A 24,021-nucleotide genomic window follows, 5' to 3' on the forward strand; every position below is an offset into this window, starting at 1 on the left:
CGTCAGGCAGGCAGTGTATACAATGGGACCTTCCCATCTGCAGGGACCCCCATTTCCTTTGTTTGGGACCTGGCTGGGCAGGTGGGCTGAAAACCAGCCCAGCCCATTGTCTTTTTGAGAAGCAGGACTGAACTTTGTGCATTGTTTTGAGGCCTTTGTCAGAGCACCGTCTGGTGTTTACTGGACATCAGCAAAATCAGCATGTCACAGCTTAATCCCCTCTCCGTCGCTGCATGATTGACTAGCGAGTGCAGGAGAGGTGGATTCACCTTATAGTGCAGAGCCAAGCGACCTGAGATGAACTCTGCTGAACTGCAGGTAGTGGGTAGGGTGAAAATTGTCCATCTCTGAAACCCCCTGGGGGGAGAACTGTTGTAGTTTGTGCAGTCATTTAACTTTTTTTGTTGTGTTTTAAAAGGCTGTCTGGAGCTCTTGGCTTGAGTTTCTCCTGAGGACTTTTGGCACATCTTTGCTCTATGGAAACACGTATATGCATGTGCAAATTTAGGCTAACAGGTGCGGCAAAAATCACTTGACAAGTTAGGAGTAATTCAAGAACCATCTTTGTAGCTGAACACTGATGAATAATTCTGATTCTCATCCAGGCCCCTGAAAATTACTGTTGTTAGCATTTATTGTTGGGCTGTGGAGGAACATCTAGTTTCATGAAGAAGTGGAAATATAAACAATACATATGGGCTGTGAAGTATTGCTTCTAAAATTCTATTACTACTGATGGTGTATAGTTAGGGAGGGCTGTTTTTCCTCTCGAGGTATGTATAAGGGAGTTAATGTTTTCCATAAAGCACAGACTAGTAACAGGCTCAGACAAGATCCTGATGATGACTGTAAAGTAGATGCAGGATTGTTTTGTTAACCAGCTTTCACACGTTCTAATATCCATATTCCTCTCTTGATTACTGCTGTGAATTAAAGGCATTTTGAAGACCGTTCCCCATAAGTACAAAGAAAGCTATTTCAACAATATAATAAAATACCTATGGGAGTTTGACTGCCAGGTCTCTATTTGTAACTTAAAGTTTTCCTTATTAAAAGTTATGCTTTCTAAGGTGATGCACTGGAATTCAATATTGCGAACAGATGTGTTTTTGCTCTGTCTTAAAAGAAACAAATGATACACTGACAACATGTGTGTGTTCAGAGCGCATGAAAGAGGTGTTCATATTTAGTCTAAGCGTGCAGATGCCTACAGACTGGTTCAGGGGCAGGTTTGCGTTTCATAAGCATTCAGCATGAGAACTTGCATGCATTTGTAGCATCACTGTCAGCTTGTACCTTGAGGACATCCCTTGTAGGTTTACACAGTGTCATTTATCAGTGGAATCACAGTAGCACTGAAGAATTCAGAATTGTGTTTGTTGTATAAACAATACACTCTAAGTAGCACCATTTTACCATAAAATAATATTGTATTGTTGTAATAGAATGACCCCAGTGTCCAGTATTCCTGGCCCATGATGCATGGTCCCAGCAGGAATTGTGCTGGCACACAGCGTGTGCAGCCACAGAGGGAGCTGAATCATGAAACCAGTTTAGATTTTATCTAATACATTTTTCTTCTATTTAATTTTCTTTCAAAGCCAGCTCTGTTGTGTGATCCAGCTCTTCCAGCACAGCATAGTTGAGGGGGCTGTGTGCTGCAGCAGGCAGGAGGGGATGTGTCAGTGCCTTATGTCACTATTGGTGCTGAAGACTGAAAATTGTTGAATCACAGCCTTGGGTTTCTAAATGTCTTTGTAGATCCAACCCTTAAACACTCTGTCTTGCCTTCTAGAGAACTGTCCAAACGGCTTCACATGCATCCTTAAATGCTGTACCAGGTTTGGCCTTTTGGGAGTGAGAAGTGCAGATGGTGAAGTGTTTGGTACAGCTACATGTGCATATGCTTTTGAGGCAGACCACCCTGTGTTTATATGTAAACATTTCTAGACTATTCAGGCACATAACTTTATCTTTTGCATCCACTCAATAATAAAACGTAATCCCTCTATGACCAAAATAACATCCGTAGCAAAGTTGAGAACAAGCTGACTTGCAAGGATGAATGGAAATCTGACTTTCAGATTTGGAGCTGAATCTTTCAGCGCTTTCAGCTGTGTGTTGTGTCACTGCTCCCCTGCAGTGCAGAGTGGGGTTGGGCATGAATCTTAGCAGATTGGTTCCTTAGGACCTTTATCCAAGGTATCTAAGCAAATTTGTGCCTTACAATCCACACATTCTGACTTGCTTCTTTCCGTGCATGTGGATTCATATTACGAAGATACTCCAGTGCTGAAACTCCCTCATGCTGATCATATGTTGTAGCTCCAAAACTCAAGAATTATGCATAACTGGAGAGACTCAGGTTTCCCCTTCTGCCCTCAGCTTACCTCCTTGTAGTTCAAAGTCAGTTATTTGAAAGAGATAACATTTTTCCTTTATAATATATCATCAGTAAAGAAGTCACAACAGTGCAGGAGTAGCAGAGACTGAGTTAGTGTGCAGATGAGAAGGGAAGAGAAGGAAACAAGATAAGCCAGGAGGAGACTGTATGGAGTCTTCTACCAACAGAAACTTGGAAATTGGGTGAGGAGAGGAAACTGCTGAAGCAGTTTGTTCAGAAAGGACAAGACAACAGCATTAACAACTGTAAGAGAAGACAGCCTGGCAAGGAAGCTTAGAGCTGGAGGAGAACTTGGTCAAAACAAGCAAGTGATTTTAGTACTGGAATGGGGAAACATGAGCAATTTTATAGAGGTTCTATAGAAGAAAAGGGCAAGAGCCTGAATTAGCAACACAAAAAACCCTAAAACAACAAAACCTGTGGAATTTAGGGAAAGAGGCAGAGCCTTACAGGATTGCTGTACAGATGTCATAGATTGTGCCAGCTGTCTAATTTAGTCTTGAGACTTGAAGTAGCTTTCTCAGCGTGAGAGTTGTTGAATTTCTTTTCACACTCTTCACTGCCTATCCAAGCAGGAAGTGTCATCTCACAAAAGCTGGCAGAGGTCACTGTTTTAATAACTATTGTTAATTGATGCTTCTGAAAAGCCTTCTATCAGCTTGAATTTGCTACCTGCAGAGACTTGCTCAGCATGTAGCTGAATCAAATTAAAACTTTAATTCATTGATGAATAAATCACACGAGAACTGTGACTGCCTCGTATGTTTTAAAAGATAATATTTCTCTAATCAGCTTGCCTGAAAACTGTTTAGTCTCTTCGTAAAATCTACAATATTTAAAATGCTGTCATTATTAAAAGCTTAAAGTTACATATTGAGTCTGGTTCTGCAAAAAATAGCTGCTCGATAGGTCTTGGTAGAGTGCAGGCAAGCTCTTTGCACCCATCCGTCATTAGCAAACTCTACATATGCTGCAGGAGTCTGCAGGGCCCTTGCGGCTGAAATAGCAGACATGTGAAAAGAAATTAGTTGTTGTGTTGAAAATAGTAACTGAAAGCCCCCAAAAAAGTATTTCTGGAGCAAGTAAATGACTGTGCTAGTGAGAGAACATGTGCAGAGTTTCCCCTCTTGCTGTCCAAATATCATAAATCCAGATTGAACAAAGTTATGGAGTTTCTATTCATCTTATATGTGGTATTTTCCATTGGGTAATAGAGAAGATTATGTTCCTTTATATGTGTATTTTTTTCTGTCTCCCCAGGATCATTTAGCAACGTTTCCTTTCTTCCAAAAGACCTCCTCAGAAAATTAGCATTAACACCTATATTTCTAATTTTTAAATTGTTGTATTGAGTGGAAAAAATGAACAGCATGCAAGTTAAACACTGTGTGGGATAAACGCTATTAAAATCTTGTCTAAGCTGTTAAACATCACACTAACATTGGCTTGCTGGATCTAATCCAGTAAAAATAAATAAATAAAAAAGGGAGGTCACATTAGAGAACTAAGCCATCTGTCCAGTGCGGAATTGAAAGGCATTCATAATGAATTACTTTTCTATATTACTATATTTTGGGGGAGGGGACTTAATGTGAATCAAAGAGATGGTACCAGACCGTTAATCTACAGAGATGGTTTCTGAATTATTTCTACTTTGTCAACCTTATGTTTTATTAAGACAGTTCTTGTTTAATATTTTGTATAACTAATTATCCCTTAAAAGGCTTCAAAAGTGTCTTTGGTCTATCTCGGGCATTGTTCCTCTAATATGGACTAAAGGATTTATATGTACACTCATTGGCAAAACGTCAGAGAGCTGCTTCAAGGAATATCTGTTGCTTTAGTCTAATGTTGATTTTTCTGCATGTTCAAAATGACTTCATTTGGAGCGTAATATTTGGAATTAGTTTTTGCTAATGTTCATGAAGTAGATTGCAAAAGTCAAAACACAATAGTATTAATAGAGCATGTTTGTAAAAAGAAGTATTCTACTGTTTTAAAATGAAAATAACCATTTAGAGTGTTGGCAGCTTTGGAGAGCATCTAATGTCAGGTCTGATTGTGCTGACTGGTTCTGTTGCACACTCAAATGCATACCTCTGAATGATACTATTATCATGTTTTAAAATAAAGATTTTTATGTCAAAAAATACAGTTTTAAAACCTCCTTCAAAATCATCAATCTGTGTCGTGAAGGGGAGAGAGAAGAGGAAAAATGGGGGAGGAAGTTGATACAAACCTGCTATGAAAGCTTCTTTAAAAATGTTCCCTTGGACCAGTAAAATGATATTAGCAAAACTGCTTTAGTATTTGATAGGATTTAGTGATGGGATGTCCTGTTGGTCGAGTCTGTTGTGCTTTTTTGGTTAGGATACGTGCAGGTCTGGGTGAGGACACAGGTATTGATGAAGTTACTTGAAACTTTTTTGACTAGAATTGGACTAACTTAAGGTTTTGCAGTTACAAGGTGTTAACACATTGTCTTTGGAGGCCTAGAAGAATAATTAGGGTGAAAATCTGTCTAAAAAGAGTTTAAATACTGTGCGTAATTTGATATGGGAATTACTGGTTATGATCTTTTGCAATCATTTGTCTTCAGGCCTTTTTGAACATCCTTTGCATGGCAGAGAAGCTATGGGGAGGGAGTTTGTCTAGACACTGTTCAGCCCTTTGTAGGTGGAATAATGCCTGTTCTAGGATAAGAGAAGCTACTACCTAGTAATTTCAGCTTGTATTTAATTCTGAGAATTCCGTGATTTTTTTCTTCCTTACGATTAAGATATTTCCATTTGCTTTTCCCTGCTTTGCGTTATTTCTTCTGGGTTTGTAAATGCTGGTTCCAACCAGCATCTTTTGTAAGTAGGAGAAAACTGGGATGTGGTAAGTATGTTAAAAGTTAGAAGTGCTCACTGGCAAAGTAAAATTAGACTTTTCTATCCCTAAGTGCCACGCTTCTCCCTGGCTACGTAAGTTCTGTAACATAAATAGCTCAAAAATATCGTAACTCCTAAAACTGGACAGAGATGTGTAAATTGTGACTCTTCTTATTTTGGCATTCATGTATTTCAGTTCCACAAAGTAAGTTCCAGACAGCAGCTTTTTTTCTGACCTTCTTTCCAGACAGCCTCAGGAGTGCACTTTATCTTGTCTTTATCATATGTTCCCTGAGTCGTCACCAGTTACACTTTTGCATTACTTTGCTGCATCTGATTTATCATATCCGTCCCTTTGCAAGATGTTTTACCAGATGTCCTCTCTCAAGGGCATATCTCTAGAACAATTTTGCCTTAGATTACGTTGTTTGTCATTTTATATTTGAGGTCGCCACGTAGACAGGCTAATTTAGTAATTATTTATGCATCTTTGAAGAATCCTTCTGTTCTGATGAGTCCTCAGGAAACCCTGATGTCTACTTGAAAAAAGGCAAAGGGGCAAAATGATCATACGTACACCAATGCTCTTTTATCATATTGGTCTTTCGATTTTCTCTGACATCCTCTTGACTGAGAAGAGGAGGAACAGGTTATGTGTGTGGATGGGCCTGACAGAGTTGATGAGCCTTGCCTAAGTAAAACGTTGTATTTTCTTAAGTGTAAGTGTGATTTAATGTTCTTTTTTTTGTCAACTGACCTGTGAAGAGTGGTACAAAATTAACAGGCTTCTAAGCCCAAAGTATCTTAGTAACTTGTTAACTTCTTTCAGAAGCTGGTTAATACAAATTGGAGATTTCTATTTTGCTGTATATGGTTTCACATAAAGGGAAGACTCAAACTGCTTTATACTGTCAGGTATAAGGTGACAGTTGGGATTGAGTCAAGTTTTAAGGCACGAGGTCAAGACAAGTTTTAAATTTAAAAACTAATTGTATCTAAGGAAGAGTTGAAGAATTGATTCCCTCCAACCAGCTGGGTTACATTTTCAAAGGATAAATATATGTGTCTGCTGGGATTTTTCAGAAGGACCTAAATGGATTAAATGCCAAAGTCCAACTGCTGTTTGTATGACTTTAAATTAGTTGAATTTTCCTTCCTTAGTGCACATAGACAGTGTCATTGTCTTGTTTTATGCAACTTTGTATTTTGTTTTAGTTTCTTATTGCCCAAAGCTTGGAAAACTAGAGAAGTTATGCAATAATCTGCATCATAATGTGCAAGGCTATCAGTTCTGTTCATATGTACTCATCAAGCAACCCAGAATCTCTCCTTGCCTGTTTCACAATCGGTTATCTCTATTCACGCATAAGTAATAGCTATTTTCAGAGCCTGTATAAACCCTCGAAAGTATGGGATTTGGTAATGTTTAAAACTAGTTAGGTACGTAGTGTCAATGCGTAACTTATCCTGAAGCAGTGTCTTAGACGTCTTCTCTTTCACCCTCCTAAGGAAGTTCTTGGCTTGTGGATGTTTGACTTTGCTTATCAGGAAACTGCTAATGAGTATTTGAGTGAATGGGAAACTTTTCAGCGCAATGAGAAGTGTGGATTAAGATTTTCACGCAAAGTTGTCATAAGTAATTCCATTCTTTTGTTACTTTTCAAAGCGGGCTGACTTCACCAGCCATTGAAGTGTAGCTTTCTTGACTTTATTTTATTTTTTCTCATTTTTAATCCCTTGCAAAAATAGCAACTGGAGCATAGCACCTCATTATTTTTTCAGGGGGAGGGGGTTAGCAAGTAACATTAGAACTTAACTTTGAAGAACAAGAATTCAACATTTTTTGCCTTATTTAAGTAGGTCAAAAGGAAGTATTTAGTTTTTTGGTTTTACTGTTAAATCTAACCAGGACAACTGATTTTTTCCAAAATCTTTTTTTCCAGAGCACATCTGTGGGCTGGCACAAAAACAGTTTTGTCAATAAATGCAGTCATGGATCTGACCAAGTTGCAGAGTTTGTAGATGTGTATGGTAACAAGGCTGTAGTGCTCCTTTCTTCTTCTGTGTACTTCAGGAGACCTGACAGTGGTACCGGGGGACAGATTGGTGCACAGATGATATAGACTCTGCTAAAGCAAGTACTGTGCATTTAAATGTGTCCGGAGGAATGGCTGAAGGATGTCAGTCATGCCCATGGGATGGGGTGATGTGTTCTGGGAAACAAGGTCTCTGAAAGAAGCTTTCACTGGTAATGGATGTCAGCTCTTAATAGGGTACCAGGGAACCAAGACAACTCTACACCAGCTCGCTTTGGCCTGCATAAGCAGAGGGATTATACCCAGCAGAAAGGGTGTTATTTTACTTCTGCATTTGATCACTCCAGAGAAACTCCTGGAATGTACAAGCCAACTTTAGAGTCACCAATGCATGAGATAAATTGCAAGGATTCAGAAAAAACCTCCAAACAAACTAGAAATAGTGTGAAGACTTTGATAAAACCTCTGTTTAGTTTATCAAAGAAAGAGTGAGGAGGTGACATCCTATGAATGCCTACACTGGAAGAGTAGTTCTGATAATGTATCCTTTTACCCTCTGAGGGAAGAGTATAGAAAAATGATGGCAGGCACTTGAAGCTGAAAGATTTGGACTAAAAATGGAAAGAGTAGAAGTTTTTAAGGGCAGAGTAATTAATTTTTAGAACAACTTACACAGGGCTTTCGTTTGCAGCTTCTTATCAATAACTTTTCAATTATACTTGCATGCGTTTTTGAAGAATATGCAGGTATCAAAGAGAAACTAATTCAGAAAGTTCTGTGGATGTTGCTAAAAGGGGGTAATAATAAGGAGAATGTGTGTTAATTCTGTTTTGGATTGTTTGGCAGATACGTTGATGATGTGATCAATCGGATTGATAGGATGTTCCCTGAAATGTCTATCCAGCTATCCCGGCCAAATGGAACCTCTGCAATGCTTCTGGTAAGTTGGATCATTTAATGCCTCAAGATGGATTTCTTAACGCATTGAATTGTTGTTCCTAAAATGCCCATTATTACAGATAATTTTTTTCAGAAACATACTGTTCATTCGTCACAGCAGTGTAGGAGCTTTCTTGCTCTTAGGCAAATGAATGATAGAACAAATTTCACCTTTAAATGAAAGATCTATTACTTTTCATTTTTAAATCTGATTGTAGAAATAGGAGCACAAGCTCGGCTATTCCCTGTGTTCTTCAGTAGTCTTGGCAATGAGTGAGTCTTAATCATGATAATTAAGAAGGAAAAGAGTGGTGGGGGGAAGAAAAGGAGGAAACCAATATGATTTAAATTTGTTCAAATTGTTCTTGGATCAGTGAATCTCTGTTATATGATGAAGTCAAGAATTTGCCTTTGAAGTAAATGAGCAGTAAAGGCTGGATTAGAGATAAACAAGTCCAATACATTCAACTTATTTCTGCCCAACCAAGCAAGATTTCATTCCAGAAGAACCTATTGTTCACATCAGTTTTCACAGCCAGCTGTTGTGCTTATAGCAAGAGAAGTCTTTAAAGCTTTTCTCTAAGACAGCGACATAGAAGTGGGAGTCTACAGCATGGCAGTTGGATGCTGATTTGCCTCTAACAGGGTGAAAGGCAGAAGTCGCGGCTTTTGCCAAATCTTTAATAAAACTAGAAAATACATTATATACACGGGTGAAGAACTGAGACCAGATCAGTCGTTTCCACCTCAGGTTTCTCATGGTACTTCCTCTTATTTTTCCTTTCTCTCAAAGGCTATTACAAAAGGCTTAAGTGTAGCGTACACGTGGCTGTATTTCTTTCTTCCAAGCAAACAGTAAAACGAATCTGAAAATCAGATATTTTGTCAAAACAAAATTGTTGACTCAATATGTCATCAGTAAAATCGCTCCTTAGATTTTATATTGGCTTTAGAGTTTGTTGACTTTAAAATACTATCATGGTTACATTTTTGCCTGTATTTTTCAAGGGTTCTGTTAATTTCCCTATTATAAGTATAGCTGTGATTATAGTTAGTTTGAATTAATCAACTGTCTGACATCCCATTATTAACTTTCTTTGAATAGCCCCAAATTTGCAAGAGATTAACCCAGTCAGAGGTTAAAATAAACAGCTGGCATTAAAAATTTAATCTGCAATTGGTGAATTTTCCAAGTGGAACAATATATTCCAGAAAAGAATTGAATTCATCAGTGCAGTCTTAAGAAGCTATAAGTCTTGGAAGCTTTTGCATTTCCTCTTGAGGTGACTTTATATTTAACTATTTTGTTGTAGAAGAATGTCTGGTTTTACTTCTTTACCTTGAAACCCTTTCCATTCTCTTAGAGCAGCTCCTCTTTGCATATATTAAGTACCTTCTACTTGTTGAGGGCAAAAAATAGATGATGTTTTTCAAGATTCAGACACAGTTAGGAAACAAGGTCAATTATCTTGGATGTTGACTGATAAGGAATAAGGTAGGGTGGAAGGGTGGTAACTGTAAAAGAAGCCCCTTTTACAAGCGGTAGTAATTTAGTGAATTCCATGTTGCAGTTGTTCTCTAAATCAAGGACATTATTGTTGCTACAAGCTAGCAGCCCCATATTGAACCAGTGGTATGCATATTTTCCTTGGATCAGAGATCAAAAAGATTGTTTTTAAAGTATTTTTGTATGTGATTGTGTGATGGGTTTATCATTTTTTCTTTCAGGCAGGTTTTCCTTCTTTCCCATCTGTCTCAGTTGATGTTGCCAATATGGCACTTTCCATCTGGCCCTGACTGCTACAAAAGCTTTTGCTGTTTTCAGCCACAAATCATTCAGTGAAAGGTGCTGCAGGATGGGCAGTGTGAAGAGCACCTCCCCCAGAAGAAGGGAGATTTCTTAAGTACTTGTGATTTCTCACTCTGAACTTATCCCAAGTTAGATTTGGAGTTGCTCCCTTGCAGCAGCCTGGGTTGTCACAATACCAAAGAATTCAGATAATGCTTATTTCATTTAAAAATATTTCAAACCATGCTGTTTGCCCAGGGTTAATTAACTCACTGTATAATCTCAACCGTTTGCATCCTTGGACTGTTCGTGTCATACCTGCCGTTGCTTACAAAGGCCTTTGACGCGGAGTTCTTGTTGTTACATTAAAACATCTTTAAACACAATCATTCCATTTACCAGAAAAAAGTGTCTTCATCTTCAAAGGCAGTGGTAAGCACTTATACATATTTTAAGAATGTGCAAATGGAAGGAGATGGGAAAGGAGAGGAAAGGAGCACCAGTGAGATTCTTTGAAACTTCAGAATAGCTGGAGACTTTGCCAAAGAAATCATCTTTAGGAAAAAGACCTAATAAAGAGTGTTTCATCCCTGGAGTCTACAACTTCATGTGCACATGGAAATCAATTTATGTCCTTAGCTGTAGAGGTGAGTCTTTCACAGTCTAAGATTCATCCAGTGTTTCAAGAGGAATAATTAGCAGCTGTGTCAAACACTTCTGGCAAGTAACCTTTGTGTTAAGCTGGGTTCTCCCTAACCAGGGTGCAGCTAAACAAAAAGGAAAATAAACTATTCCTGAGAGTGTGAATGCTGTGTCTTGAAAGGCTCTTACCTCCTAGTCCTCTGAGGTTCCTGCTTCCTCCAGACACTAAGGAGTTTTTTCATGCTTTAGATTTATACATAGCAATTGTACCTCATTAGTCTAGATCTGTACTACACAGACCAAACACATAAATAATTGAAACCTTTCCGAGCTGTGTGAAATCCTCAGCTGATTTTAAAAGCAGTTTATCATGGCATTTCAAGGTGCTGTTTAATCCCAATCTTCACTAGTGATTTTTCAATTAGTCTTTTAATCGTACTATGCATAAAAAAGACTAAACATAGAATTATATCAGCTTTAATAACCGTGTTATGCAAAATTAATTTCCAGCAGCAGCAGAGGGAACTGCAAACTCCTTAAGGTTTTTGTGAGATTCTGTTGGTCAAATGCCAGGAATTGTAAATAGATCAACCTCATCGTGTATGTTAAGAAAACATAAACTGATTTTTAATTAATGAAAAATGCCTAGATTTTTGCCTTTTTTTTTTTGCTTGAATGATTAGTTGCATACATTATTTTTCTAATAACATAATTTGATGTTGTGATTATTATATGATTGCTTCACACACCTTGTTTCTGTTCTCAAAATTCAGAATATCTTTGTATATGTGAAACCATATCTGTGTACAATTAATTCATTAGTATCACAAATGATTTAGAAAACAGTAACAGTTATCCTCACTTTTCCAGTTGACAAATATGACTTCCCCAGAACCATGTACCTTCTTAGTCCTAGTCAGGTGTAGAAACTTACTCTCTTGTCTTCATCTGGGAACTACCTTTAAAGTCATCTGCATCCCCAGTGTTTGTAAACTATAGAAAAGCACTATTACAGCAAGTTACAAAAAACTGGGTAAATGTTTTTAGAGATGATTGAATAATAATCTATAATTTGAGCTGTTTCGAAAGCAGAATGACATATATAACTAACTTCCAATTTGAAAAATTGAATTGCTTCTGCCAAACCAAAGCTCATGGCAGAAAGAATTTCTTTTCATGTTATCTGTAACTTTTTGATGGTAAATTAATTTTATAAATTCATAAAATTGATAAATGGATCTCTCATATAAAAATATGAAAGATGTTTTTATACAATTTTATTCATTCTCCATAAAATCAGACACATTTGCATTTGAACTTTCAAATCTTGTTCCAAGCATTTTAAACAGTCTGATTGTATGGAAGTGGGCTGTATTAATTGCAAATAGGCTAGACATCTGTTCACTAAAACAGAATAATTTCTCGTGTCTCATTTTTGTTTATCAGTGTTTTGCATAAAATTGTTATTGTTTTCTGTTGCAAAAATGGATTCTGAAATGTATTATTTGTCCATTAAGAATGGCCACCAAACTGATTCTTGTTCAAGAGCCCGTGATGTTGAAGAATTGGGAGGAGAGGAGGAAATTTGTGATGTGATTTGAAACTGCTATTGATGTTATACTTGATTGGAAACAATTGAATTTTTTATTTTCAAAACAGTCTCTTTTTCTCAAATGCTTTGCAGTGTAGGCATTCCTCCTCACCAGTCTGGTGTTTCATTGGGAAACTGGTGCACAGTAGGCGCTGGGTACAGCTAGACAGGTTCATGGTGGAGACACAGATCTGATGATCACCCTCAGTGGCTTAGGCACCTAATTTTAGGCACATAGGATGAATATTCATTTAGGGATTTACACTCTTGGAGACACTTGCTAGGTTTTGATGTTCGATGGAACTACTGGGATTTTTAAGGATCTCTTGTGTGTGCTGAATATTGAGGAATCACTTCTGAGCTCATAATGGGACTGTTGGGCCTGGGGTGGCTTCACAGTTTGTCTCTTGAGAACTAGCATTTAAAAAGCATTAAGCCAGCATTTGAGGTCACATATGCGGAGGAAGAATATCTCAAATCACAAAGCATGCAAGCAGGGAATGGCAAAGAAACTGTAAATTATTCTCTGCTTGTCTAATACCAGAATGAGAAAGATGAGGAAGAGTCATTTGGTGGGAAAGTGAACAAGAGTAGAAAAAGTAGAGAAAGACCTGTGAGAAATTTCCTCAACTTTGCTCCTTTCACAAGGGTTACTATGTCCCACGGTTGCTGTCCAGTGCCAAAGGTTCACAGGTCTCTGTTGATATTTCCATAGATCTATATTCTGTAAAGTCAGACATCAGTATCATCCCTGTAAAATTCCCGGTGTGCTACAATTTAGAATGGAAAAAGATAAAGAATCCATTTGATCATCTGTAGCAATGCTGGACTAGTGTGACCCTTCCAAAAGTGTGACTGGCCACTGGCAAAATCTGTTCTTTTAACCTTTGCACAATATCCTGTGCCAGTTTACTTACCTTAAGGGAATATGGCATGTTACCGCAGGAGAGGATCACAAGCTCATCCTTAATATGGCAAAATCATTTAGAGCCCTTCATTTATGTTGAGTTTTTATCATGCACTATTGCAATTAGGTTAGGCTAATGAAAGGTAAATTCCAGCCTTGGCATGAAAAAACGAAATCCTTGTAAAGAACCTAATTAGTATGTTTGTTTATTTAGACTCTAATGGCTTAATTGCATCTTATCTTGCTATTTACAAATAGGCATCATTAAAGTATAATGAGCATGTGAGGGAAAGCACAGAATTCATACCAGCAGCAGATGAGACATAGGAAAAAAATAGAGTTGAAAGTCCGGGTGTGCTTTTCTTTAATAAAGAAGCCTTATTTTTCAGTATATATAAATATGATTTCCAAGCATTGTAGTGAGTAATAAGATAGATGCACAAGTTGGGGGACAAGCTTATGGCTGGCTATATGGCAAAGAACAGGCATCTGGCCTTTTGCTGATGTGCAGCCTGGTTACATCTCTGATTTGATGTTCTTTTGTTTTCTAAGGTGGATAAAGAACACATACAAACTTGTGCTCCTTTTTATCCAAGCAGGGAGGTCCCCATGTTAACTGAAAATAATGTTGTCTATCTTTTTAGCTCTGCATTGCAGAGCATCTGCAGCTCAAATCAGCACCAAATTCCCTGGAATGCTGAAAGGAAATCTGCAGCTTTGGGAGTTCTTTGCAAAGTTGGAGCTTGGTGCTTTCAGCACACGTTTTCCCACTAACAAACTTTTCAATACGTTTTGAGAAAGAACTTGTGTTAATGCATGTTTTAAATTGTTTATAAAAGGCCTTTTCACTTGGTATTAGTTTCAGCGAGGAGGCAAAATTAAAGTGGGGGATTTCAGGCTCTTTCCTCCAGGCAGAATTCTGGTATGGTAAATGAATTGTGATCCTTTTCACTTTGTAAACTCATTTTGACCCCGATTCTGACGAACTTGGAGAGGGACTGACTTCATTTCCAATCATAAGTGTTGTTAAATGAGAACTTTTTTAGCAGTCTTAGGAGAAATTATCTAAGCCATTCTCAGTGATTATTCTGTTTCCCCTTCCCCCTCCTTTGGCGTGCTCTGGCTGTCATCTGCTCCTTGGGAATTAGCTTGGTGATAGACAAAATATTTTTAAAACTGGGATATTTCAAGAAGATTTTTATTTTATATATCTTTGTCAGAAAAGCTGCATAATATTGCAGCTTTCAGTCAGCTGCCTGTCCTACCTTCTTCTGGAGCTTGCCATTTTAAGAAGCAGGGGATTTATGAATAACTTAACTGTCTGAATTTAGTATACTTTAGTTAAGAGGAAGATAGAAGAACATTGTTATTACACAGACCAAAACAGAAGCTACAGAAGTATTTAACTGGCACCTGTTCCATTTTCAGCTCACAGAACTGTGGGGCATATTTTTTCATTCATATTAATTGAATTTTAAAGTGACCTTGTACATGTATTGATTTGAATTAAAATTTTCTACATCAAGGACGAGTTGGCATATATCCTTCAGGCGAAATATTATAAAGCCAAGTGCTGTCTTAACAGGATATCGACAGAAGAAGCTGAAATTTAATAGGAAAAGTTGGCTTAGAAAGGAAATTGTTGCCTTTTTGTCACAACTGAAAGGTATCTTTTCTGTCTAATGAAGGAAGTTTGTTTCAGTTGGTATGTGTGGAAATGCAGGGACATTTCAGTGCCCTGTAAATAGGGACCATCTGGATGAGTCCTGACTGGCAGAAAGAGAGACCTGCACTACTGGAGCTCAGAGTAGAACCACCAAATTACTTTTTTACCAGAGCCATTAGTTTTTTATTACCTTCTTTCAGGTGATCTGTAGGGACACAGTTGCATGATTATAGGTGTAAATTATATGCCATACATAGATCTTTTCTGCCCATGGACTCCAGTTAAGTTGAGCAGGCATTGAAAGAAAACGGTTTGCTGGAAAACATGATTTAAAGTGAACAAAAACATTAAGTTCTGAAAACTTGATTATTAGAGGAGAAAACAAAGTGTATCCTATTTATGGTGTGCAATACAGAATGTGCTCTAACCTGAAAATAGCTGTGGAGTGTACTTCTGGCTTCCAGATCACACAGCATCCTCCAGTCTAGTGACAGGCTGTTCATTCTTTGTACTACTAGCCCCATTCTTTCAATGCTGTTAAAATGATGAACTATAATTTCTTTGAGCTATGCTTAGTTTTACAAAATTACTGCTTCTGTCAGACTTAATTAATGATACAGTCCTACAAAAATCATCTAAGTCCCTATTTCTCTTCCAGCCAGTGTAAAATCTGCAGGAATCCTATGTCAAAACAACAGTGGCAAAAAATAGGAAAGCTTTCTATTTTGGTGCCAGGGCACTGTAAGAGCTAATTCAGACAACCTAGCAGAAACCCAGCAAAGTTGCGATGTATTCTGTGGTTTATTCGTATTACCAGAATGCCTGGGTGCCCCTGCTCCTGGAGAGGACCCCCTTGCACTAACCCTTGTGCAAGTTGAGATTGCAATGATAGTGCCTTACTCAGGCAGCTCACAGACTTAGGCACCCATATGAGAATGGGATTACACAGCTCCTTACACATATGGAGACAGCGTCACCCTGCTGGTTTTGACATTCAAGCAAGTGGGTGATTTAGGCTACTGTCCTGGACCAGTCTGCAGAATTTGACCTTTGGTATTGCATGATGGATGTTAGCTGGGAACTGGGTAGCTGTGATGGATTCTGAAAGTGTGGAGTGAATCATTGGAAGGGTGTGAAAACAGATGACCTGGGAAAAAGCAATGAGCTAATGCAGAAGCATTTTGAAAGCATTTGTGCAGGTAAATCTTGTAGGCAGGTTTAACGCCAACAATAAGTATATGCAAGCAAGCTGGAGTGCCAAACATGGGATTTTTCAGCTTGTTATGTTGCACTGTTCACTTTGAGGATTTTCAGGAACATCCCACACAGGCTTCAGATCAACTTCATCCAGTGTTAATTTTTTTCTACCTGGCAGCAATGTGAGGTAACATGAATGCAGAATGTAAGGGAAGAGGAAAGAAGTGAGCATCCAGTGAAGTGTGTGAAGGCAATGGTGATGGAAAGTATTACACATAAAGCTGGGTCTGGCTGTTGGTAGAGCAGCATCTTAGCAGTTACAACAAAACAGTCTTTCTGATTCCAGTGGATGACCAGCATTCTAGATCAGGCACCTCTGGGTGTATTTTTAACTTACTTGATACAGTGGTTGATGCTGAAATAACTGCCAGTTTCCTATATGTGCAGACTAACTGGGTCTTACTACAGAGTATCCTAGCAAGATATGACATTTAAACCCAAATTCACAGCACCTGTTATGGTGTTGCATGCATGTTCAGAAAATCCCAACCTATTTTAAGAAGGCAGAAATGAGAAAAAGCTATTCGTGATATGTGCATGGCACAGGCCATGATACAAGTCACCCTCCTTCAGCCTGTAACATCTTTCTTCAGAAATTTACCCATTCTCCTGACCTGCTTTTTCTCCTCATGTTCTTGCAAAATTACAGCTGCTCAAAGTCCATCCTTGACTCTTCTTTTTCCCTTCCAGTTTCCCTCTCCTCTCTCTTGCTATCAGGTTGTTCCTCCCTGTTGTTTAGGCTCTTCTCTCCTAGATTTGCTTTCTCCATGTCCCATGCCATAGAGCTGCCATCAGTTCTTTTCAGGATTTGTAACTCTGTCCTGCTATTATAATAGTGAGTATAATAATCAGTATTTTTACAGTAGTTTGGGTAACTGTTCTGCTAAGTTCTGCATTGTCACCCCATTCCTACCACCATTTCCCCTCCTTCCGTCCTCCAGCACGGTCCTTGCATCAGCTTGGAGATGGAGTATTGGTGCCAGATTTTCTGTCGAGGAGAGGAAAGCATCTCAGTATTCAGAGTTCATTTGCCCTTTAGTCTCTTTGTTAGTCAGCATCAGGTTGAGGCTATTCATGTTGAAACAAGGTGGTAGATAGGAGTCATTAGCAGAAGTTAAAAAGGAAAAACATGTAACAAATCAATAAAGATGCTTATTGACTGATTTCTTTGGGTGTGGATTTGTCTGCTGAGGCAGTAAAAACACAGTTGTTGTAGCGGGTGTTAATCTATACTAAATGAAATGTTGGAACACAGAAAACGAGCTGCTGCTGGTTGGGAATTACTAAAATGAACCAATTGTTTCTTTTTTATATCTCAGCTTTGTGCTTTTATGAGTGAGGAAAAGCTTTGTAATAATCTCCGTGTAACAAAACACAAAGACAGAATTATTGTTAGACATCACAACAATATTGAAGTGCAAGTTCATCTTTGAAATGTAAATTGATTTTTAGATTAAAATGCCTTCATTATTGCATTTTTGTCAGTAATATCATTTAGGCTTCTTTCTGTTGTTATACTCTGACTGACCCTATATATTTTCCATGACACTGGTTTTATTCTTTACACTTTACCACTTGCACAGAAGAAAATGAAACCTTTGAAAATGTAACATTTTTACTTTTTAGCTCTAGTTTCCTTTTAAATAATTTTATGGTTTTTTTGGACCTAAAATGTTTTCCATTAAACTCGTGGCATGCTTTTAAAAGCTTTTAAAAGAACAGTCTGATTCTCCTTTCAAATTCCTTTTCTCTAAGAGGACTTACACTGGAGAATATCAAATGCATCGAAAATAATCACATTTGCTCATTGTTTTTGACAAGTTATTGAGTTGTGGTGTTAATAAAATTGAGAGTGTTACTTGGCAGTGTCATGTCTACACAAGGGAATTCTGTGAATTGATACAGTTTCAGTTGCAAATGAATGTTTGTTCTGCACTTTATAGTGTGTCTCTTCCTCATAACACGCACTGGGTTTAGGTCTTTTATTTTGGGCTGTCTATAAAATACCGAAAACTGAAATTGCATCAACTTAAGCTGTTAACTTGATTGCCTTAGACACCATCAGCTGTCCTTCAACTTGGTTTTGCCTTCTGTTCTTCACAGGTTACCTTAGGAAAAGTGTTAAAAGTGATAGTGGTAATGCGGAGCCTTTTCATTGACCGGACCATAGTAAAAGGGTACAATGAAAATGTCTATACTGAAGATGGCAAGGTAGGTTATTGTATAGCCAGCAACATTCAATTCTGTTTTGACCTGGTATTTAAATGACAGAGAGCAGGAATTCCATCACAAGCACGCTAGAAACATAAAAATGTCAAAAGACTCTGTGGATGTTTTGCAGAATGCTCTGGTTTAAATTTATCATGCTTTGCTTGGATTTTTCATATCCAAATGTCTGATTTCTTTCTAAGCTCTGAAGCCGTTGCTTGAATTTCTAATTTATCACCTTGGACCCCAGTTGACTTGTTAATAGTGTCTGCCGAGAAACCATTTTTTCAGTGTACCAGCACATCAATAGCCCAAGGTTCAGATTTCTCTTTTCTGAGAACCTTTGGGAAACCTTGGGCTAGTTTTATGTTCAACTTGATAGACATAACTGTGAGCATCAGGGATAGGTAGTCCTCAATAATTTGCTTGTTGGTATTAGCACTTCTGTAACAGCAGCTATTAGAGTAAGTGTTACCTGTTTCCATGAGTGATTTGTTTTATGAACAATTCACCCTGCTTGAACCCTCAAATTTCTTCTGACTGCACACACTGCATATGGCTGTCTTTAGTGCATCAGGTTATGTTAACCATACCTGACATCCTTCAGCTCGGCCTGTTTCTGTTTTCAGGGTGGAATGGTCTCTCTTACAGAGACATCCGCCAGGACTCTCTTTTGCCAGTACTAAATACCTCCATGTTTCACATTTTCTCTCTGGAGCTTTCTCTTCCGATTATGAAGCCTATTAAAATAAAAAGTTCATTATATCAAGATGAGTATTTGGCACCCATAGGCCATGTTATAATGAGGTGAGACTTTTTTTCCTTTCAGAAGTGATAACTGTGTTTTAGCACACAGAGGCACGTTGTGTACTGACCCCCGAGTTCAGCAGCTCTGAGTCTGAATCTCTGTTCTCTAGAAAAGGCCAGGAGCTGATCTGCTGAAGGAGGTAGTACAGCTGCATCTCCCAGGTGAGAGATTCTCACTCGAAGGGCGGGGGATTGGCCTAAGAAGTAGTAAACCAAAAATTGCCTCATTTTAATTTGCATTATTCAGATATGCAGGTTTAAATACCACTTTGCCACAGAAGCAGCTGCACTATACTCCCTGTATATTAGCATATAAATACAGACTTATAGCACCAGCCCCTCTTCACCCCAAGTTCTGCTCGGAAGTGAAATGAGTGCTTGATGGATTCCTGTGTCACGCTTCATCTGGGTGTGCTCATTTTCTCTGATGAATCCAGCTTCCTTTGAAGCTCCCTTGAAATACAATAATGCTCTATATGCTGAAAAGCTAAGTAAAAGAATTCCTTTCTGAAACTCAGCATCTGGCATTGGGCTTCTGTTTAGCTCAAGGTTAACTCTCTGGAGAGCCACATACCTTTTCTCTGTCATCACTTGCTGCGAGGGGGAGACAGGACTTGCCAAGGCCAGCTTTGGGCACAGGGCACTGACCTTTGTCTGCTGCCAGTGGGGAGCAGTTCACCTTCTCCAGAGCATTGCTGCTAACACCTGGCTTATTTTCTTGCTTTAAGCCTGTCTGTTGGGGAGTCTGTTTTCTACCAATTTAGCTTTCTATGTCCAAAGTCTTGGCTATGTGACTGCTCCCACAAGGCTGCATGAACCTGTGACCTTTACGTGGCAGTTTGCTATTTATTCCTTTGAGCCATCCCAGGGCTTTTGCAAACCTGAAGGTCTGCGTTTCAGATATAAATAGGAACATTTCCTTTGACTTAAGTAGAATTGGAGTTGCAACTACTTAAATCATGAGTAAATTTGGCTTGGGAGATTGAATAAATGCGTAGCTTGCTAGTTTTGCCAACAGGAGCACATATTGACAAACACTGAGCTCCCTCTTTTTCACTAATTAACTATACTGGTAATTGGAGAATTAAGAATAAGATTGTGCTCTTGCAATGATTCGCTTTCCTTATTGTGCCTGCTGGGAATGAGCGATTACAGTCAATTGCAAACATAGTCCATTCCAATTCTTTCCCTGTCACAACAGATGCTGCTGGGAAAGTACTCCAGTGAGCTTTTCACTTTTCACAGTTTCTAGCCTGATAGAGGGGAAAAAGGCACTAGCATTCAGAAGAGACACAGAAGGGTATGAAAAAAGAGATCAGCGAGTGTCATCTTTATTAAATAACAAAAATACAGAGAACCCTCAGGATCACAGTAGGAGGTGATCATTTTTCCAGTGGGCAATTTACACAGTAAATCAGCAATGATTTGGGGGTTAGCTTATGTATTCCTAGGAAGCATTTAATGTTTGTCAACAACAGCGAGAAAGTTAAGTAGGGGTGGCATCATACAATATGGCGATCTTGAAGATCCTGTCTTTTCTGTAAGCCATGTTAAAGAAGGGACACTGAGTAAGTCGTGCTTCTTTGCACTTAAATAGTTGAATGCAGGTCTCTTGAGTCATCCTCCAAACTGCACCAGGCAGAAGGTACCTTAAGTAACGAAAGTGAAATTCAATGGGGGGCGTTCTTTAAGTAGAGCGGGGTTTGGGGCAACAAAACGTATTCAGCAGTATTTAGTGAAAGAAGAGGTGGCTGTCATCAGGAGACTGAATGATCACTCGGATAGTAAGTGAAAAATAGACTGTGCGCAGAAGAGGCCAATAATTTGCTTGCAGATCAGGGGAGTCATCATTTATCTCCGAAAGTACAACTCTTCTAGCAAATTTTGGGAAGAAAAAGGAAAGAGACGAATGCCAGCAGCAAAGGTGTTGATAAGTTTCTGGTCCATTAGTCAGGCAAGTCTAGAAAAAGAACCAAATACGGGTGTTTCTTGTAGTTGTGGAGCTGCGTAACTAGCAGTTACACAGGAAAGCTGACGTTGCACTATCCAGGTTGCTGTAGCTTGCTGTGTGCTTGAATATTGCGCTATGTAGGTTGACAGGTACTTCTGTGAAAGCTTCACATGGTTTCTGCTGTACTGAAGTCTAGTTAAGTTGGGTACTCCCGCTTACAGATTTAGATACTTTCAAAATTAGGGTGAAAAAAAAATACAAGTCCTAAGCTTTCAGTGAGTAAAATAAGACACTACATTCTGGGGTTTATTTTCAAGCTTTGCTTATCCACACGAAGAATTGTTGCATTTCTTAAGTGCACTGTGTACTCCTCTTGTGAATTATTCATAAACCCTGCAGAATATGTCTTTGCCAAGTTGCCAGCTGCATAACTTAGACATTTTTGGTGACACTTTGCAAAAACAATAGGTGAGATCTGGCAGCCTGTGACACGTAGGTTCTGTACGCTGATTGCTCTGCAGTCTCTTGCTTACTGTACTAACCCATTGTGTCCACCACACACTGATGCATTTTAATTAGCCTCATGGTTCTAGTGATGGCACTGTGCCACCCTTCATCTCAATCTTTGACATGCTCATTTTGCATAGGAATTTAACCATGGATAGTAATTAATTACTAGAGTTGTCCTGATTCCTAATAAATGAAGCAGTGCAGCTCACCTTTCTAAGGCAGGCTTATTGTCAGCTGAGCCATTAGTAGCTCTGGTCTGCCAATAAAAACATATTGGGATTTTTTGGCATACTAATACCCTGCTTTTCTTTGGATGCAGACACCAAGAACCACCTTGACAGGACGTATTTAGAGTGGGTACTGAAAGAGGGTACTTAACATCGGTGCCTAACCAGATTCCTAATTCTGCATCCATGAGGCTTAACTAAAGAAACATATGTGTCTCTGTTGAATTATCATGTTAAGGAACTTGGGTTATGTTAATGCTATGGCTTCATTAATTGCCCCATATCAATAAGAAAAGGCAGCTTTTAGCCTCCTAGCGTAAGAGAGGAAAAGAAATAGTAGTATCAAAGGAAAGCTTCAAAGACAGGCAGAGCTGTCTCTTGGGTAATTTCTGATCCCTGCATTCTTTCCACTTCAAAGCTGGATGTGTGTGTGTTTGGGTGAAGGGGGGTTGAATCCGATTTCTCTAATAAGTGTTGGCACCGGACCTGTTTGATATTAGATGCAGGGAACATTCTGATTTGTTATCGCCTTTGAAATCATTCAGACGACCTTCAGAAAATGGCCTCTTGTTACTTATGCTGGGGGTGGGTGGGGAGAGTGGGGCACTGGGAAAAAAAGCCCCAGTTTAATTCACATGCAGAGGGTGCCCTGAAACTGTGCTTTCAGCAGTTTTTTAGTTACAAATGTGTGTCTTGATTGAAAGTGAAAAGTTGAAGAATAATAGACCTGTAACGATGCATTCTTTAATCTGCCTCTGCCTTAATCCTCAGTTTCAGGGGGAAAGGTGGGCAGTCATTTAGGATGTATGCATGTGGTTGGGGGGGTTGGTTGCTTTTTTTTCCTTTTTAACTTGGCTAACATCATGTCTGTGAGACAGACATTCATTATTTCTTCAGCTTTTCAATCTTTGCTAAATAATGAACATTCAGAACCTGCTGGACACATCTTAATGCAGCATCTGAAGCGGATTTTTTTTAAGTCTTAACTAGAGAGGATCACGAACTTGGTTTGATCACTAGAGATTAGCAAAACCATATATACATTCCAATTATAGCAAATCTGTCTGCAGTCAAAGAAAGCTTGAAATTATATGAAACAGTTCTTAGAAAACATGCATTAATTATTTTTATTTTCAAATGTAGACTTTTCTAATATGGAAATGCACTGCTTCCATCCCAACAGGCACAGCTTTGTTATTACAATGTAAATTAAGCTCAGGTCCAAAGCCAGGCTGTGGACTCTAGTGTGTGAGTGCTGTTTGTATTCACGGAGGTTCTTGATCCTATCCTAAGAGCCAGTAAATGTAAAAAGGTTTGCAGGTGCATGCCTCTGGGTACTTCTGTCTTCATCTAACCTGAAAAAGGTATTGAGACATCAGCTGCCTTTTGTCTCCGGGCAAGGTCAGTGGTACTAAGCCAGGAAACATCTATCCTGAAATTATTTTTAGTCTTCAACATCACCCCCTGTCTACGCTGAGGATTGGGAATTCACAAGTCACTTCTGAACCAATATTTAGAAGTGGGCCACTAAACAGTACTGCTCATAAAAGAATGTGAACTTTTGGCATTCTGAACATTTTTAGCAATGTGAATTAATTACTTGGGTTCAGAATCCTTCTCCCTCTCCTCCTTCACCCCCCTCTAATGTGTTTTATTCACTTCATATGATTTTCTCTATTTCAGACTCTTTTTGTGCCTTTTAAAAGACTTGTAATTTCAGCCAGGACTTATGGGCACATAAGACAGAACTAAAATAATGAGTTGTACTTTATAGTAAAGGAGATAAACCCCTATTGCTGGAAAACATGTGCCCAACCATGTTATGAAGCACTACAGGAGCTATTCCTGCTTCACAAATTCATAAATTCACTCATAAATTTATTTCTTCTGTCTAGACAGATTCCACTGGTTAATACTGTATCAAACACCTTACCTGTGACAATATGGAATTGTTGAGTACAGTGGGATCTATAGGAAAAAAACGTGATTTGCAAGTCTGGGATTGACAGAAGTTCCTCTTGGTTTTCCCTGCTGCTTTTCCTTGACAATGTACAAAATATTCCACGGGGCTGGGCTAAAAGAGCATTAGCATGTCAGTTGAAGTTGTTTAACATGTGAGCCACTTAGTTGTTTAACAAGGACAGCCTTACCTTCTGCTTTCCAGGGCTAATAAAACTTATCTCAATTTTGTCCTTTTGGTTTGTATATAGTTGA

The 24,021-nt window shown here is 38.7% G+C and overlaps 1 protein-coding gene across 3 annotated transcripts in view; it reads left to right on the forward strand.

The window, feature by feature from the left end:
* The window catches only part of MED27 (mediator complex subunit 27), an 86,410-nt gene that overhangs the window by 50,932 nt on the left and 11,457 nt on the right, over nt 1–24,021 (forward strand). For 2 of the 3 annotated variants that reach the window (XM_030506740.1, XM_030506742.1), the window contains exons 4-5: nt 8,160–8,253; nt 18,208–18,315. In XM_030506740.1, coding sequence (XP_030362600.1) covers nt 8,160–8,253; nt 18,208–18,315 — 202 coding nt within the window. The remainder of the gene's footprint in view (nt 1–8,159; nt 8,254–18,207; nt 18,316–24,021) is intronic. The other variant, XM_030506741.1, reaches the window with a different exon arrangement.

This window comes from Strigops habroptila, chromosome 15, assembly GCF_004027225.2.
Source record: "Strigops habroptila isolate Jane chromosome 15, bStrHab1.2.pri, whole genome shotgun sequence".
Lineage (NCBI taxonomy): Eukaryota > Metazoa > Chordata > Aves > Psittaciformes > Psittacidae > Strigops > Strigops habroptila.